The sequence below is a fragment of the Ctenopharyngodon idella genome, chromosome 1 (genome assembly GCF_019924925.1).
Source record: "Ctenopharyngodon idella isolate HZGC_01 chromosome 1, HZGC01, whole genome shotgun sequence".
Taxonomy (NCBI): Eukaryota; Metazoa; Chordata; class Actinopteri; order Cypriniformes; family Xenocyprididae; genus Ctenopharyngodon; species Ctenopharyngodon idella.
The window spans coordinates 7267279-7287273 of record NC_067220.1 but is presented as its reverse complement, the minus strand read 5'-3'; the positions used below and the strand labels follow the sequence as shown (position 1 = coordinate 7287273).

General features: G+C 36.1%; 1 protein-coding gene across 7 annotated transcripts in view; it reads left to right on the top strand.

The window, feature by feature from the left end:
- Positions 1-17163, top strand: part of erbb4a (erb-b2 receptor tyrosine kinase 4a) — a 581429-nt gene extending 564266 nt beyond the window's left edge. For all 7 annotated transcript variants that reach the window (XM_051890845.1, XM_051890859.1, XM_051890853.1 and 4 more), the window contains exons 21-27: positions 2348-2503; positions 3068-3143; positions 4540-4686; positions 6782-6879; positions 6969-7139; positions 8742-9042; positions 9935-17163. In XM_051890845.1, coding sequence (XP_051746805.1) covers positions 2348-2503; positions 3068-3143; positions 4540-4686; positions 6782-6879; positions 6969-7139; positions 8742-9042; positions 9935-10749 — 1764 coding nt within the window. In that variant the 3' untranslated portion in view covers positions 10750-17163. The remainder of the gene's footprint in view (positions 1-2347; positions 2504-3067; positions 3144-4539; positions 4687-6781; positions 6880-6968; positions 7140-8741; positions 9043-9934) is intronic.
- Positions 17164-19995: the final 2832 nt, after the last annotated feature.

The window sequence follows — 19995 nt, the reverse complement described above, 5'->3', positions numbered from 1 at the left end:
GATAGATGCATTGGAAATATAAATCTTTTGTAACATAATAAATGTCTGAATTTTTTAATTTCATAAAAAAAAAAAATTAAAAAAAAATCTTACTGACCCCATTAAAGTATTGCACCATTAGCTTAGCCTTGGCAACATGCTAACAACAAACTATTAGAAAAAATTTAACGTTTTCTACTCTATCATGAAAAGCTCATTGAGAATACTGCCAAGGCAGGTATGGAGTAGATGACAGAGCAACTCAAGAGGTTTTGAAACTGAGCTACAATATTATGTCCTACATGGATCGCTCAAGCTATTCTGTATTATATATTGTGCTTTTTCTTATGTGTGCACTCTACCTGACTGTATTTGAGAGAGAGAGTGTGCAGTAGTGGCTCTCAGAGCAGTGTCTGCAGTGCTGCTGTATGATGGATGGGTCAATGTCTCTCTCTGTATCACAGAGAAAATGTATTTTAACACAGTGTTCTTGACTCAGCTCTTGTCTGATTCATGCATGTTCACATAAATTCCCAGACAGCTGTATAAGTAGCTCTGAGCGGCCATGATCGTTGCCTCTGGAAGAAAAAAATCAGCAAATGACATGTCACAGAGAGTCAAAGAGTTTGTCTGGTGGGTAGATGCAGTAAATGCACCATTAAGGAATCAACACTGTAAGCATGAGGACGTGATTTCTGCAACTATCATTGAGATGAATGAGAATGCTCATGGTTTGCTCTTGCCTGTATAGTGCTGTGAAATATAACACAATTCTGACTTTATAACTCGCAATTTTGACTTTATATCACAATTCTGACTTTATAACTCACAATTCTGACTTTATAACTAGCAATTCTGACTTTATAACTCACAATTTTGACTTTATACTCACAATTCTAACTTTATATCATGCAATTCTGACTTTACAACTCGCAATTCTGACTTTATAACTCACAATTCTGACTTTATAACTCACAATTCTGACTTTATAACTAGCAATTCTGACTTTATAACTCACAATTTTGACTTTATACTCACAATTCTAACTTTATATCATGCAATTCTGACTTTATAACTCACAATTCTGACTTTATAACTAGCAATTCTGACTTTATAACTCACAATTTTGACTTTATATCACAATTCTGACTTTATATCTCGCAATTCTGACTTTATAACTCGCAATTCTGACTTTATAACTCACAATTCTGACTTTATATCTCGCAATTCTGACTTTATAACTCGCAATTCTGAGAAAAAAAAGTCAGAATTGTGAGATAAAAAGTCGCAATTACTTTTTTATTTTTTATTTCATGGCGGAAACAAGCTTCCATATGAAGAAGTATTGCAATGCAAAGTACTTTTTTTTTTTTTTTTTTTTTTTTTTTTTAAATAACTGTTTTCTATTTTATTATCATTTAAAATATTTTTTGTGGGAACTGATACATTCTTTTCAGGATTCTTTGATGAATAGAATCCTCAAAAGAACTTTTTTTCAGTTATTTTAAATAGATTGTTTTTGTAACAATGTAAAAGTCTTTACTCTCACTTTTGATCAATTTAATGGATCCTTGCTGAACAAAATAATTTATTTAAAAAAAAAAAAATTGTTGTTGAAATTGTTTTTTATTGATTTATTTATTTATTTAATTCAATGGAAAAACATGTATTTTTGTGTTTCTTGCAGCCCAACGTTTCTCATTTCATTCATTCACTGATGTTGGCAGGATCTCAATGTTGTCATTGTTTAATTGTGCAGAAAACTGGCAATTACACAGCAGATCTCACACAAAACTTGACTTTTTTAATGTCTATTTGTACAGTATTCTTTAAGTTTGTGTTACAAGCATCTGCTTCTCTTAAGTGTCATCCTCAACGGTCCATTCTTGTGTTGTCATCCTTCATAGTGCTGTCATGTGTCCACAGTCCTTTCTATCATGCTCCGTTCAGCAGAAAAAGTCCACAGGTCCATTTCCTTAACCCTCACTATTTTCTTCAAGCATATGCAGAGTTTTAGCAGCCCCTCTCCTCCCGAAGGCCAGGAAGTTGCATTTTAATTGCAGATTAACATAAAGCCATAAATCATAGGCAAACTTCTGTCGAGGCACTAAGATCAGTATTAATGCACAGTGACCCAAAGCAGCAAAATGGAAGTGAACATGGGTAAAGAGAAATAAGGAGATGCTATTACATTTTGATTAGATGTCCCGCTAATTTACAGTCTATCTTTAGGAAGCGAATCTAATTTGACAGGCCCATGTTTAAATCTCTGATGCATTTGTATAATGGGGATCTATATGAGAGGGAAAGTAAGGACATGCTATAATGTTGGTTGAAATGATAATTGTTGAAATCTCTTCTTTGGCAGGGTATGATGTACCTGGAGGAGAGGCGGCTGGTGCACAGGGACCTCGCGGCTCGTAACGTCCTGGTAAAATCTCCAAACCACATCAAAATCACTGATTTTGGACTTGCTCGACTGCTGGAAATAGATGAAAAGGAGTACAGCGCGGACGGAGGCAAGGTCAGTGTTTGAAACATCATCCATATTTGTCTAATGCAATTCTTCACATCAAAACGCACTACAAAGTAAAAGCACATCAACAAAAAATCTAAAGATGATTTATGGAAAAATCAGCAGTATTAATTTGTGTTCGCCAGCAGTTCTTCTTGTAAAGGAGTTTGTTAAATCCTTCTGAGTGAAAGATGACAGCTCTCATTTAATGTTGAGCATGAATGCATCTCATACCTTATTTGCTAACACTACAATAAAGTCTCATTATTAACATTAGTTAATGCATTAATTAACATAAACCACCTATGAGCAATATATATTTTTTAATGTTAGTTCATAAAAATACAGCTGTTCATTGTTTGTTTCTGTTAGTTCACAGTGCATTAACTAATGTTAACAGACGTAGCTTTTATTTTAATAATATATTAGTAAATGCAGAAATGAACTAGGATTAATAAATACTAGATGTATTTTTCATTGTTAGTTCTTGTTAATAAAAATCTGAATTGTCATGTTGATATGAAAATGCTCTTTGCATAAGCTAAACTGTAAAACTGTTGTTCATTAACTCAGATGCCCATCAAGTGGATGGCCCTGGAGTGCATTCACTACAGGAAGTTCACACACCAGAGCGATATATGGAGCTATGGTGAGCTACACAGTGAAGAAAATTGTGTTTTACTACTACATTGTTGGTTTGTTTGTTTGTTTGTATTTTTCCTGATTAAATTACTAAAAGTTATTTTTATTATTATTATTATTATTATTATTATTGATTTATGTGATAATAAATATTTATATCAATATTTAATATTGACTTAATCATTTATTTTTATTTGTTTTAAATAAGCAAATTCAATTTTAATAAGTATTCTTATTCTCAATCATTGTTGTATTACATATAGTATTATATAATAGTTTTATTTATTTATTTCTTGTTTGTTTGTGTGTTTGCTTAATTGTTTGTTTATTGATTTATGTAATATTTATAATATTATTTATTTTATATTGACTTAATTTATTTTTAACTCTATGGTTCTCTTCGGTCATTTGTGATTGAAAAATTATATGTTTTAGGACGTTTTACTTCGGAATGGTCTGAAATTTAATAAAGGTTTCTGCACTTCTGTGTGGAAAAAGAAAAAAGTTAAAGTGTCCTGGAAAGAAAACAGTCACACTTGTACTCCTCAAGGTTAAAAATGACCACATTGGAAATTAATGGGAAATGAATTTCACCTAGTGGAAACGTTTGGTACTGCGTCCAAATTAGATCTTACTGAAAGCTCATTTTTTGAGATATCATCCTCAAATTTGGAACACAACCTGTTTAGAATTATGGCTTTGATTTTCTTGCAGTTTTAGAGTAAAGTATGTTTTAAAAATATATATATTTCATATCAAATTTTAATTATTGAATTATTTTTGTGAATTATATAACTTTTTTTAAGTTCACTTTTTTTTTTTTTTTTTACTTTTCACTTCAGCAATAATCTGCACAAACATACATCTGTGCTCCAAAGCATTCAAGATTTACCACAGTTTAAGTTGAAAAAAAATATTTTCAGGTAATAAATGGATTATTACTACTGCATAAATATAACTTAGTATCATAAATCCCCTAAAAATACAAAATATTAAATAAAAAAAATAAATAAAAACATTATCGAACTAAAATATAGTACATTCATTTCATCGTAATAATAAAAAAAAAAACAGTATTTTTTGACCGTCAATCAAGGGCCACCAGAGGGTTCTCTTTTTTTTTAGAGTTCTCAAAGGATACTATCAGCAAAAATTTGGAGTAAATGCAAATTAGCACAGGAGTTGGGAGTTTTTGTAAAACAGCTAAAAGTGGCATTCATAATTCCCATTAATTATTGAAATCCACAAGTTGGGATACTGCTTTCTATAAGATAAAGAGAGTTAAATAGCTGAAACCAACATTCTTTGTAGGTTTCACATCCACTCCTATAACTCCATGACCATCATTTTAACTAACAGTGATCTTTGGAGATTATGAGACTTTGTGTTTCACACTCACTCAGGGGTGACTATCTGGGAGCTGATGACGTTTGGAGGAAAGCCCTACGATGGGATTCCCACACGTGAGATCCCAGACATCCTGGAGAAGGGCGAGCGTTTGCCCCAGCCGCCCATCTGCACCATAGACGTCTACATGGTGATGGTGAAATGTGAGTGTTATTCTGAGACTTTATAATCTGCTCATATAGAATGATTTCCCCCCTAATATACAGGTGCTGGTCATATAATTAGAATATCATCAAAAAGTTCATTTTTTTATTATAAATTATTTTTAAAAATGAAACTTTCATATATTCTAGATTCCCTACATGTAAAGTAAAACATTTCAAAAGTTTTTTTTTTAAATTTTGATGATTAGAGCGTACAGCTCATGAAAGTCCAAAATCCAGTATTTCAAAATATTAGAATATTTCCTAAGATCAATCAAAAAATGGATTTGCAAAACAGAAAAGTTCAAGTTCTTTAAAGTATGTTCTTTTGTGCACTCAATACTTGATCGGCAGGACATATTACAGCAAATGACTTGCTCCTAGCACAAATTACTGCATCAGTGAAGTGTGGCATGGAAGTGATCAGCCTGTGGCACTGCTGAGGCACTATTGAGCCTTCAGATCATCTGTATATTGTTGGATCGACTGTTTCTCATCTTTCTCTTGAAAATATCCCATAGATTCAGGTCAGGCATGTTGGCTGGCCAATAAAGCACAGTAATATCATGGTCAGCAAACCACTTGGAAGTGGTTTTTGCACTGTGGGCAGGTGCTAAAGTCCTGCTGGAAAAGGAAATCAGCATCTCCATAAAGCTTGTCAGCAGATGGAAGCATAAAGTGCTCCAAAATCTCCTGGAAGATGGCTGCATTGACTTTGCACTTGATAAAACACAATGGACCAACACCAGCAGACGTCACGGCCCCCCCAAATCATTATTGACTTCAGAAACTTCACACTAGACTTCAAGCAGCTTGGATTCTGTGCCTCTCCAGTCTTCCTTCAGACTCTGGGACCATGATTTCAACATGAAATGCAAAATTTACTTTTATCTGAAAAGAGGACTTTCGACCACTGTTCACTGTCCAGTTCTTTTTCTCCTTAGCCCAGGTAAGATGCTTCTGACGTTGACTCTGGTTCAGAAGTGGCTTGGTAGTCCTTTTCCTGAAGATGTCTGAGTGTGGTGACTCTTGATGCGCTGACTCCGGCTTCATTCTACTCATTGTGAAGCTCTCCCAAGTGTTTGAATCGGCTTTACTTGACAGTATTCTCAAGCTTGCGGTCATCCCTGTTGCTTGTGCACCTTTGCCTACCCAATTTCTTCCTTCCAGTCAACTTTGCATTTAATATGCTTTGATACATCACTCTGTAAACAGCCACCCCATTCAGTAATGACCTTCTGTGACTTACTCTCTTTGTGGAGGGTGTCAATGATTGTCTCCTGGACCATTGCCAAGTCAGCAGTCTTCCCCATTAGTGTGGTTTCAAAGAACAAAAGATACCCGTAATTTATACTGTAGGGATGGTCATTTAATGAAACTCAAATGTAAATATTCTAATATTTTGAGATACTGGATTTTGGACTTTCATTAGCTGTACGCTCTAATCAACAAATTTTTTTAAAAAAACTTTTGAAATGTTTTACTTTACATGTAGGGAATCTAGAATATATGAAAGTTTCATTTTTTAAAATAATTTACAATAAAAAAATGAACTTTTTCACGATATTCTAATTATATGACCAGCACCTGTATAATATGGTTATGTTTTGCCATTTCGCTAAAAAGGTACAATGTAAAAAGCTATAGCCAAATCTGTCACTGCAGCTCTCTTTATTCGCTCGCACTCAGTTTGTTTTGGCACAGTCAGTTCCACAAAGAAGTGAAAAAAGACAGAGATTAGATCTGTTTGTTGTAATCAGATTTGACTGGAAGCCGTCGTTTATGATTTGACTCAACTTAACAATTATGACACCTCAGATATATTCCTGCATGATATCCACTTTTATTGCTTTCAGTTTTTGTCAGATTGGAGGCGAAGTTAAATGAAATTAAGAAATTAGTATCAAGCAAATGCCAAAACCAATGACTATATACAGTAAAATGCATGTATAAATACTGAGAATTTGTTTATTATATTTGTTATGTGAAAATGTAAACACAATAAAACCACACTGACATACATTCAGACAAGAGTCTGAGAAGTTGAATTTCATTGTGTATTTATGACATACTGTTGCTCTGTCTTCACCTCCAGGCTGGATGATTGATGCTGATAGTCGGCCTCGGTTTAAAGAACTCGCTGCAGAGTTCAGCCGCATGGCACGAGACCCTCAGAGATACCTCGTCATACAGGTGGGGATTGCTCAACTTCTCTCTGTTTGAAATCGAAATGTTTTATGGTCCTGAACCTCACTGGATAACAATATTTGTTGTCATCTCAGGGAGATGATCGCATGAAGCTGCCCAGCCCCAACCACAGTAAGTTCTTCCAGAGTCTTCTAGATGAGGAGGAGCTGGATGACCTGATGGACGCTGAGGAGTACCTGGTTCCTCATTCCTTGAATGCTCCTCCCACTTCCCACATGCCCCACCCACATGTAGATTCAAATCAAGTAAGCGGCGTGGTGTACCACTTCACAGCAGGAATCAAAATTCAAATAATGAAATATATTGGGTCTTGTTTATATTTATTTTATTTTGAGTTCCTTGCCATTTCCTTGTGAAGTCATGTGCTTTTATTCCTAGTACATTTAGGGGTGTAACGGTACACAAACATGACGGTTCAGTATATACCTCGGTATTGAAGTCACTGTTCGGTACGTGTTCGGTACGTGTTCGGTACAGCAGGGAGGAGAAAACTAAACATAAAATTGCTTATTTTTTCTCCTTTTTTTATTAAACAGTGGTTTATTAAGCAAATTGTGTCTCTCTCTCTTTAAATAAATTCAAGTATAATTAACATTTTCTTAAGGATAAATTAAAATCTATCTCAGCTTATAAACTATATACAGGGAGCCCTTTCTTGCACATTACTATAACTACTTTCATAATTTGTTTTCATGACAAATTTATTTAAACATATATTAAATAATTATGGAATTACTAACAGGTAAAGTAAATATAATGAATATATAAGCTAATATAGTGCATATATTTAGTGAAATGCTCCCTCTATAGTTCATTTCTCTAGTGAACTAATATGCTGTGGACACAAATGACTTGCCTGAGGTAAATGTAATGCTGCGTGAGATATTATTCTCAAGCTGTTTTATTGATGTCTTTTCTCGGTTGAAACACTGGTTGAGAGATTACACATAAACATGTATATGTATAGATCATCCGTTCTTCTTCTTCTGCCCTTTTCCTGTTGTGGCGGTTAGCAAACAGCATTGCATTACCATGCGCGCCCCCTTCTGGATTGGAGTGTGGATCGCCTGTGACTGACTGTATTTGTCGTCTGACTGTATGCACCGAATTGTGACATCCGTACCGTGACGGTTCGGGACAAATACATGTACCGTTACACCCCTAATATATATATAATGTAAAAAATCACTTTTGTTCAATTTAATGCATCCTTGCTGAATAAAAGTATTACTTTCTTTCTTTCAAAAAAAAAAATCTGAACCCAAACTTTTGAACAGTAGTGTATGTTTAACTCTGTAATTTGCTGATGATCATGTCTGTTCAGTTGGAAACATGGAGTCACATTGGCACTGAGCATTATATAGAGCAGTGCCGCTTCACCCTGCTTTCATTATTACTGTTTGAATAGACTCTCTCCATTGCCAAGTTGGGCACAGCATTTCATTTCACCTGAGTAATGAAAAGAACAGGCAAAATTACATCCACTTCCTGCCCCATACAATAATTAAACTTTACCACTTTAAACTTGAGCTTTGCTTTAGCTCAGAAAGTGTATCTTTCCCAAAGTGCCCAATCTAAGATATATGGTCAATACAGTGGTGCACAAAATTCTAAAAATCAAGAAGAGCAAAGAAAAAATGTTTGGATATTTTCCGGTGGATGTCTCTATAGCAACAAAATATCTTCTTTTAAACTTCTGAATTTAAGTTGGTCTAGTCTTTTTGATGTGATTTATGTCTTATCAGTTTTTCTTGTAATTGCAGTACCCGATGCCACATTCATGTTCATACTTCTCTAACCTCAGCATCTTCTTTCCTCAAGTTAATTTATGTTTCTCCTGTGATCAGAACCAGTTTGGGTATCATGATGGAAGTTTGTGCCCTGAAGAGGTAACAGGGTCCCGACCTCATGAGGCAGTTGCTACAGGAAGTGTCCCGGCAGGACTTATACAAAGAGCCGGTCTGGACCCAGCAGAGGATCCGCACTGTAACGGAAATTTGAAGAAACAGGCCACAGCTCACTCAGCAGAGGACAGTAGTGGTCAGCGCTACAGTGCAGACCCGACCGTCCTCTTGGGAGAGAAAGGACAGAGGGATGATACAGATGAAGATGGTTATATGTCCCCTATGAAGGACAAGATCTCCACAAGTATGTATGCAGATACATAATATATAATGTGTGTTGAGAAAAGATAAAAACATTATGTCACGTAGGGCTAAATGCATAACATTTTAAAATAAACGCCATGCAAACATAATAGTTTTATATCATTTGACACTGCTACGGCAGCAGGGAAGAATGCAAGGGCAATAATTTTGCGTTATTTTAATGTTATGTTGTGTTTTTAACTTAAAATCTACAATGTTGAGATGGTGATATGGACATGCCCGTATTCAAGCGTTACAGCTCTCCTTTTTACAGCAGTTTTAGTTCATAAACAACTGACAGTTGTGACCTAAAGATGAGTTTTATTTACAATAATCAATCCTAAATTTCTGAAATTGTAACTTACTTTTTGCGCCATCAGTCGCACGCGCACACAAGCACAGAGGATCTCCCAGTTCTTGGCTCATTTTGAGTCAAACTTGTAGACTCGCTCTGAACGGATCATTGAATCAATGAGTTGTTGACTTGAGAACAGCTGCAATCGGATCAGTTGGACCGCAAATGAATCATTTGGTGTGATTTGCGAACCGGTTTAACAGGTTCATTGAAAAGAATCAGTTCATTCACGAATTGGACACTGCTATTGCGTCTTGGACCACATGTTTTTATGAAATGTAGTGGAGTAAAAAGTACAATATTATGCTTTAGAATGTAGTAAAGTAAAAGTTTCTCAAAATAAAAACACTCCAATAAAGTACAAATACTTGTACCTAAGTACAGTAACAAAGTAAAAAGTACTGTCCACCACTGTTTAAAGGTGCACCTATTAGCAATTCCATACTTTTTCCTATATGAAGAGTCTTATATAAAATGTGAATTAAAAAGCATAATGTCTACAATGTTTTATCCATGTTATTGTCTGTCACCCTTGTAGATCATCTAAATCCCGTTGAGGAGAATCCTTTTGTAACAAGGCGTAGAAATAAAGACGTTCACGCGCTAGACAACCCAGGTTACCACAGCACCCCTGATGGAAAGCCCAAGTGTGAAGATGAATACATCAATGAGCCCCTTTACCTCAACGCATTCAACAACACCAGCGACATGAACCAGGAAATGTTAAGGAAAAATGGAGTCTCCATCCCATTGCAGGTGACCACAGCCGCCCACACTCCAGGCACCCACGTTCCCCACATCACACAACTGGGCAAACCCCATCATCACAGCCACGGACCGCACGTTCACTTCGCCATACCACCAGTTCAGCTGGTTCACCCTGTACCGATGAGCCAAAATGATCAACATATCCATTCGGTTCAGTCGGTTCATGATCACGGCAGCAAATCTGGCTCGCAAGCACCAGTAGGCCAGATCTGTCTTGTGAGCCATCAAGTCCAACCAGGACACCCAAGCCAATCGAATCGTTCCCCACAACAGTTTCATTTGGCAAAGTCCACAGTGGTAGGTAAGCTACCGGGTCACCCGGTGCAACCAGGCAGCCAGATTGGGACCACATTAGTGGACAAGATGTACAAGAATAGCTTTGACAATCCTGAGTATTGGCAGCACAGCCTTCCACCCAAGGAGAACTCCCAAGACTCTTCGGTGGTCTGCAATAACAAGTTCCTTCACAAGCAGAACGGCCGCATACAGCCTGCCGTGGCTGAAAACCCTGAATATCTGTCTGGAATGAAGCCAGGAACAGTCCTGCCTCCTCCTCCGTACCGACAGAGGAACACTGTGGTCTAACATCCAGGTCTCTGTAGAGCCTGGTTCTTCTACCAGCACCTTAAATGTCTTTCCTTGATCCTCTGGTGGTCAAAAATGGGACTAGAACTAATCCAAGCCACTGAACTGACATTATGCCACATAAAATATGGCATAAAAACTGTGGGGAGAAGGTCAACGCAACCCATCCAAACCCCATCCATCCCCAAAGACCTTGCCAGTCACCCAGGAACATTGTTTTTCTCCTCTACAGGTATTTTAAAGTGTTTCATATACAGGACGGCACATAGTTAGATCTAGTAACTTGGTGAGATTCCAGCCACTCTCAAAGGTCCTTAATTTCATTCTGAATGAAAAGAAGTGTATTTAAAAGATTTTAGGAGCGAATATGCACTTGAATTTTATATTTTCCTGACTGGAACACTTGCACTTTTTCAAGCAAATCCTTCATACCGCCAAAACTGCTGCCCTACTCTGAAGACTACTGTTAGACCTGAGAGGATTGTGAAATTATGAACAGTCAAGTTCCTCAGCACAATGAGTTGAAGAAAAGGCTGATAAAGGCGCTGAGAGGGATTTGTTCATATTGAGAACACAATACAATAATAGTCAGTGAAAGTCACATTTGGTGAGAGGTGAAATCACCTGTTGAGAGATACGGAGAATTAATTATCAGGAAGAACGGCACTGAATGGTTTACAGGGTGTTTACATTCATTTACTTTATCGGTACCTGAATTAAGTGGGAACTTTAAGTCTCCTTCAGAATTTTTAACTGTTACTTTTCTCTTCTTATTGGTTGAAAGACATAAGCAGAGGTTATGGTCAACATGAAATTGACCCTATTTACTTCATTAATGTTCTGGGTGTTCAATGTTTTTCCAAAGAACAAAATGTTTAAATTTGTTCACAATGTATAACTTGAACTTCCACCACTGAAATAACTTTCATTTTTGGCTGACGTCAAAATTATTTACCATTCTTCAAAGAAAACTACGGAGCCCCTAAAGGGACATGGTGAAGGGGAAAAAACATGAGATGGAGGAAAAGCTATTTGTCAATGCTTTTGCATTCTTTCCCAAATGAATCTTTGCGTACCCTCACAAAAACTTTTGCGTTCTGCCGAGAAACTTTGCGTTCGCTCTCAAAGAGCTAAAAAGTTTTTGCGAGAGAACACAAAGTTTCTCAGGGGAACGCAAAACATTTGCGAGAGAATTATTTTTTTAAAATATTTTTTTCCATCACCTTGTCCCTTTGGGGGGGCTCCGTAGAAAACAAAGATTACTGGAGTACGTTTTACAAGAAAATACTGTTTCAGTCTTTTTACTTCAAAACATTTTGTTTAATTTAATATGTTACTTGCCGTTTCTTTGTAATGAATTGTGCAATTTACTAGGAATTTGAGTGAAAATTGTTTCTACTCCTTTTTTTTTTTTTCAGTGGTGGCATTGTTGAGGCTACTGTTGCCGGTAATACAGCCTTTCTAAATTTTTGCCTATGGTTAATGCAATGATTAATTTTAGCTAATGCTAATGTCATACGGTTATGGCAATAATAGCAAATAGGGGTGTAACGGTACACAGAAGTCACGGTTTGGTACGTACCTCTGTTTTAAGTCCACGGTTCGATACGAGTTCGGTACAACAGGAAAAAGCAACAAATCCCCAATGCTAGGTTTCTTTTCATTTATATTGAACAGACAGTAGTGCAAATTATAGTTTGTTCCACCTATAGCAGCATTTAGTCCCTTAGTTGGTACAGTACAGCCACCTATAGTGTATTAAGCACTAAGCAGTAAACAGAATGCACTCTTTTATAGCTCATATTTTTTTGTAGAGCTGATAAAAAACAGAAGGTATTTGGTCGCAATCAGCTACAAAACTGAAAAGCATCTCTTGTGTTATAAAAGTGAAGTGAAGTAGCACCTGAGGCTTTCATTTCCATCACTGGACTGTTGTAGTGAGACTTCCACGAGTCACGGCACAAATGGCAGATGATTTTGTCTCATTATAACGTCGGAAAAATGCTCTGCATTTATGGTCATACAGAAAAGAGTAAGACATCATTCAAAACTGTAAGGGTCTATTTTTATTTGTGTACACTCACAATAAAAATTAACATTGTGCTTTTGTAAAATAAAGAAAACAAACAGGATGCCGCTCTTTTTCTTGTTGTGGCGGTTAGCAAATAGTTTTGCATTACCACAGCGCCCCCTTCTGGATTGGAGTGTGGATCGCCTGTGACTGACTGTATTCGACATCTGACTGTATGCACCGAACCATGACGTCCGTACCGTGATGGTTCGAGACAAATACATGTACCGTTACACCCCTAATAGCAAATAATGATCAATTTGATTTAATTCTGAATTTGACCCAGTCAGAAAGTCTCCTCAGAAGTAGGTGCCAGTGGCGTTTTAGAAGTTTCACAATCGACAAACTCGCATTCAGGGCATTTTATGGTATGGTATATGTTCGTTTTCACAATACAATCATTTCCCGGTTGATAAAATGGAGTCTGAATATTCTGTTCAGCATCACATTAAGGAAGTAAACTCTGAAAGCTGTTTTATGTTGACTTTAAGTGAAAGTTTCAGTCATTTATTTTCAGTGTTTTGTAGGTGATATTTTCATGTGACTGGACTGTGTTCTGTTTCCAACTGAAGTTAGCAAATCAAATGAATACAATTTGTTTTAATCTGGTGGTTAACATATTTACTAGTAATTTTGAGTTTCAATTCAGTGTGTCAGTACTGAGCCTTTGACGAATCTGCAATTGGAAAATGGAATTTGGGCACAACATTTATTTTGTTATCATTACTATTTATTCACAATGGCTGCTATGTTTTTATTTGGGGCATTTCATTGTATTTCATAAAACAAATTTTCTAGTTAACACGGCAGGTTTACATGAATTAGGGAGGTTGGATATGTGATGCTGTTACGCATCACAATGTCACATAACTGAGCTGTATTTTGTAAAATTGCAAACACTAAAGATTTTAATGTGCCACTTTTCAGCGCTAACATAATTATAAAACAGCCTTCAGTCTCTATCACTGTCAGTGGTCTAAAATTGTGTGGTTTTATTTTTGTCGTTGTCTGTCTATAATCTCACACCTAATAACAAGTGTAGCACAAATACAGTAAGTGTTGCCCCTGTAGTCTCCAATCTACCATCACTCATAGTTTCATGTTTCTGTGTAGCTTTTAATGATGTATTGTCAGAAGACTAGTTCGTAGGTCAAATAAATCCCATTTTGGTGATGTTTTGTCCAATTTGTGGCATATAAACACAAAGACATTTACTGTTACAATTAGTTGAATAATGGGGTATTGTGTTTCAACAAGATGCTTGAACATTTCAACAGTCTCTAACTGCCAGATATAACAAAGCCTAATCTTGAGGCACCGTTATCATTGTGAACTTTTGAGTTAGAAATGCCATTTTTTGGTAATAATTAAACTGTTTTAGTTCTGCATTACTGGCCAGTGTGATCTCATTGTTATATGTAGGTATTAATGTGCTTGTGTACATATTTGTACATGTAGAGTATTATAAAGTGTAAACCCTTTAAAATGTGTAACTTTAGTCTGGTCCGAAAGTATTTTAAGTCTTTAAAGTATACATATATATATATCAAAATTGAAAACAGTTGCTTAATATTTTTGTGGAAACTGATGCGAAAAGAACAGCATTATTTAAAATAGAAAATTGATCAATTTAATGCATCCTTGCTGAATAAAAGTATTAATTTCTTTTAAAAACTGTCCCCAAACTCTCTCCGTTGGTGTAAAAGGGTTTGCATTTTATATACTCTATAAATTGATATTGTCTTTATTAGCTATAATAAACGTGTTCTAGAACCACACTTTATTTTACATACTAAACATGTCTACGAATACTAAGGAGATCATGTTGAACTGGCTGAAATGAATTAAATTAACCATATTTAACATAGTTTAATCATATTTCATAATTTTACTTGAGATATTAACTGATCCACTGCAGGGAAGCATCTGTTTACATGGATTTAGCAATTTTATGGACTGCCAATCCCAATGCAATTTGCAGTAATTCACTGTTCAGTATCTACCAAACCTTATATGTACATATGACAAACCATAGAGTGTGAAGTAGAGATTTTTTTAAACATACACCATTTTGTGTGCAGTAATATGTACTGTATTTCTGAGCCATGAGGCATTTGGAGTGACTGCTCTGTAACAAGTGTGTTCTTCTAAAGGAAAGTGAATAGTATTTTTGTAGAGTGCTGAAAGATTTATGAGGAAGTGTAAATATATAGAGACTGTTGCATCAAGTCTTTTTTTTTTTTCTTTGCCATGAAACGTTCAGTTCTGTTTAACATGCGCCGTCTGTAGTAATGGTCTGACACTTTGTATTTGTGACGTTTGATTTGATCTCAAGTGATGTTCTGTTTCTTTGTGTGTCATGCTCTGTTCTGTGGATTTCTTCTTCTCTTGCTGCTTCTATGGTTAGCTGTGGCCCTTACCTTCTCTCCATAAGTGCCCATTTTCTCAATTCTTTACCTTTATCTTCTTTATTAGTTGTAAATATGACTATTTAAGACAAGACACAACACAAGATTAATGATCTACTTCTGTGAACCTAATTTCAAAACCATACTGATATATCTGGAGTGAATTATCTTTATTATTTATTAATGACATTTTGTTTTGTATGTCTGCATTTGGTTTGATTGCTTTGTATTAGATATGATCGTATGTACATGGTGAGAGACTTGCTCCAGTTGAAGCACTTGCAGTAATATTTGTTGAAAATCACTGAGTGGCTGGTGCATTATTACTGATATGTGCTAAGCTAACTAGAAATGTGTAAAATAATTTATAGTAGCCTAAACAGTATTTGGACACTCAAGTCACACTTAAAAATGAATTTTGGGGCATTTGATAACAAAATATTAAACCAAGTGGCATTTTTTCTCAAAAATATCCTCAAGGGATAGTTCACCCAAAAATGAAAATTCTGTCATCATTTACTCATCCTCATGTTGTTCCAAACCCGTTAAACTTTCATTCATCTTCGGAACACAAATAAAGATATTTTTAATGAAATCTGAGAGTTTTCTGTCCCTCTATTGACAGCTACATAACTACCACTTTCAAGCTCCAGAAAGGTAGTAAAGACATCATTAAAGTACTCCCATGTGACTCCAGTGGTTTAAACTCAATTTTATGAAGCAATGGGAAAAAAAAAAACTTTTGTTTTTATTTTGGAAATAAAGTGGTAAATTATGTTTTTTGCGCAAACAAAGCACTCGCGTCACTTCAAAAAGTCTTTCAAGAAATCGTAAAACTAATCCATGTGAATTGAGCGGTTTAGTCCAAATTTTCTGATCACTTTTTATGATGAACAGATTTAATTTAGTCTTTTACTCGCATATAAACATTGATCAGTGAACATAAACAGAAGCTCAACGGAACCTGAATGACGCACGAGAATAAACCTCTCGCAGAAGCTCAAACGTGATGCGTAACACAAGAATGAACCTCGTTGGTTCTTGCGGAAACTCAAACGTGATGCGTAACACGAGAATGAACCTCATTGGTTCTCGCACATCTAGCGAACATGTTTGAGCTTCTGTTTACCACAACTGATGTGTGAGTTGATCAATGTTTATATGTGAATAAAAGCCTAAATTAAATCATATAAAGTGATCGAGTCTCTTCAGAAAATTTGGACTAAACCGCTCAATTCATATGGATTAGTTTTACGATCTCTTTATGAACTTTTTGAAGCGTCAAAGTTTCAATTGCGTAGCTGTCAATGGAGGGACAGAAATCTCTCAGATTTCATTAAAAACGTCTTAATTTTGTGTTCTGAAGATGAGCAAAAGTCTTATGGGTTTGGAACGACATGAGGGTGAGTAAATGATGACCGAATTTTCATTTTTGGGTGAACTATCCCTTTAATTTCTCTGAGCCATTTTTGCATTAGTAAGGTAATTTTAGTGGACATATGAAGTCAGTTCCTGTCAGTTTCCAACAAGAAAGTGTCAAAATGCTATTTAATTTGAGCAGCATACTGCTTCAGTTTAAAAACTAACAAAATTAGTTTTTAAAAAAATGGTTTAAAGTTCGTGCTTCTGCTATTTGTTTTTAAATTAATAAATGCCACTTTGTTCAATACTTTGTTATTTAATGCAGTAATATTCAAACATTTATAAGTGTGGCCAAAAAGAGCTTTGTCAGTTTTGTAGATTGTTTTAGTTCCAGTTTTATTATAACATGAAAGCCCCAAATCATTCCCCTTTCTGTTTCCATTTTAATTAGTAGTGACCGCCCTCCACCAAACTGAATGCCAACTGAACTATTTCATATTTGTTACATGATCCTGTTACAAAGTATATTTTCAATTTAATATGAATAAAGTTAAAATGAATTTGAACAAGAAAGTGTGTGGTTTACTACCATAAGAATGCATGCAGTAATGTTTGATCAGTCTCCTAAAGCTTTAAATAAATCATATTTATTTATCTTTCATAGTCTATAAATTAATCCTATTTATTTGTTTTATCAAGAGGGAAGAGACTGTCGCTCATGCCTTTTATCAATATAGCATCAGACAACATCAAAATCTATATCTGACAGTGCAACATTCAGTTATGGAGCATTAAAAGCGAGTTGTTGCTGATGCATTTAATAAATGTTTTTGATCGTACGCATCATGGATTCCACCTCAACAAAGTTTTGAAGAATTCCCTAGTCATGTGTACGAGTATCAGCAAAGTTATCTTCTATTCAACAGAAGTCTTTTGCTGAACTCAGAGACTTTCACTCGAGTCATAAATAAATCACAACTGTCCAATGCTGGGATACCTCTCTGAAGTTAAGGATATTAATACTAATAAGCCAACTGCATGCTGGGTGTTCTACATGTTTATGCAGTAAAACCCAGCTTGTTTTATCAAAAGAAAAAGTGAGATTCCGTTGTCAGGGTTTCTATTCGGTTGCTAAGATGTTCTGCATGGTCTTTTAACATGCATTTATCGGGGATGTGTCTCCAGTACAACGATGTAGCCTAACTCACTACTTAACCACCACAGTATGATGCATCACTGTAGAAACGAACTAGCTAGTCAAGACTGTTTCCCGAAACTGGTCGCATCTCTGTTGGTTGAACCATGTTAGTTTATGGAAGGCCAATAGGGCCAAAACATTAAAAACTAACGTCTTAAATCATAGTTACGCTTTAACACATAGTTTTCGCAGTTACACACAAAATAACATGTTAACACGAAAATTATTAACACGTTAATTCTGACACAACATGGGCTCATGAATACTTCCAGAAAACAATGTCGGTGAACACAATCCACCGTGCCATTCGCCGTTGCCGGCTAAAACTCTATAGGTCAAAAAAGAAGCCATATCTAAACATGATCCAGAAGCGCAGGCGTTTTCTCTGGGCCAAGGCTCATTTAAAATGGACTGTGGCAAAGTGGAAAACTGTTCTGTGGTCAGACGAATGAAAATTTGAAGTTCTTTTTGGAAAACTGGGACGCCATGTCATCCGGACTAAAGAGGACAAGGACAACCCAAGTTGTTATCAGCGCTCAGTTCAGAAGCCTGCATCTCTGATGGTATGGGGTTGCATGAGTGCGTGTGGCATGGGCAGCTTACACATCTGGAAAGGCACCATCAATGCTGAAAGGTATATCCAAGTTCTAGAACAACATATGCTCCCATCCAGACGTCGTCTCTTTCAGGGAAGACCTTGCATTTTCCAACATGACAATGTCAGACCACATACTGCATCAATTACAACATCATGGCTGCGTAGAAGAAGGATCCGGGTACTGAAATGGCCAGCCTGCAGTCCAGATCTTTCACCCATAGAAAACATTTGGCGCATCATAAAGAGGAAGATGCGACAAAGAAGACCTAAGACAGTTGAGCAACTAGAAGCCTGTATTAGACAAGAATGGGACAACATTCCTATTCCTAAACTTGAGCAACTTGTCTCCTCAGTCCCCAGACGTTTGCAGACTGTTATAAAAAGAAGAGGGGATGCCACACAGTGGTAAACATGGCCTTGTCCCAACTTTTTTGAGATGTGTTGATGCCATGAAATTTAAAATCAACTTAATTTTCCCTTAAAATGATACATTTTCTCAGTTTAAACATTTGATATGTCATCTATGTTGTATTCTGAATAAAATATTGAAATTTGAAACTTCCACATCATTGCATTCCTTTTTTATTCACAATTTGTACAGTGTCCCAACTTTTTTGGAATCGGGTTTGTATATAGATTAAAATGTATATATATTTAAATGGGATGAAAGATCAGATACTGAATGTTAGCTTGCTTATTTTGTGCCCAAGAGCATGATCTATTTAAGTCCACGTGTTATTTTAACAAGAAACTAAGCTTCTACCCACAGTCTTGAGAGCTGTAGTTTCAACCATGTAAGTTTGCGACGCTGTTTGCGAATATTCGGTGGGTGGAATTAGAGTTTCGGGAAATGCCAACTCATTCAGCAGCTATGTTGGTAATGACGAAATTTGCGACTTGTGAACAATGCTTTTGGGAAATGTACCCCAGGTCATTTAGAAAAATAATAGTACATTTCTTCTCAAGAAGCCGTGTAATTTGAGATATTGTTCACGTCTGTAGCCCAAGCGGTGCAGGACTGTTAGTATGAGGAATAATAATGATGCTATAGTCTAATGTTAGGCTTGAACAGGGGCAATGGGACAATGAGTGCACATTGTGAAGAAAATGGGCTTTGAGAAGAAAGATTTGTTTATTTAATTTATGTGCAAAACAACATCTAGTAGAATGAAGTGTCAACTCACTAAGACAGGCCTGTGTTAGATCTACAGGGCATGCAATTATACAAAATCAGTCTGTATCTACCATTCTGATGACAGCATTGTTGGACAACAATTGCTATTTAATTGGGGTTGCCACACAGACAGGCATGTTACTTCTTTAACTGTCAGGTGGCTGTGTCATTAAAGCTGTATTGGACGTGCTTGTCAAGTCTTAATTATCCCTCGACATCTTTGCATACTAGCCTGTCCCCTTTTCCCACTCTCGTATTTTTTTATTTCTCATGCTTTCCTTCTGCAGTGTTACTTTTTAGCAGGAACGAAACGCAATATATTGTTCTAATCAGTTCATCAGACCTAGTCTCATTTGTTACAGACAAGCTTCCTGTCTGAGCTGTATCTGTTGGCTAATAACGCCTCATGTGAAGCGTTCACAAAAGACATTTCAA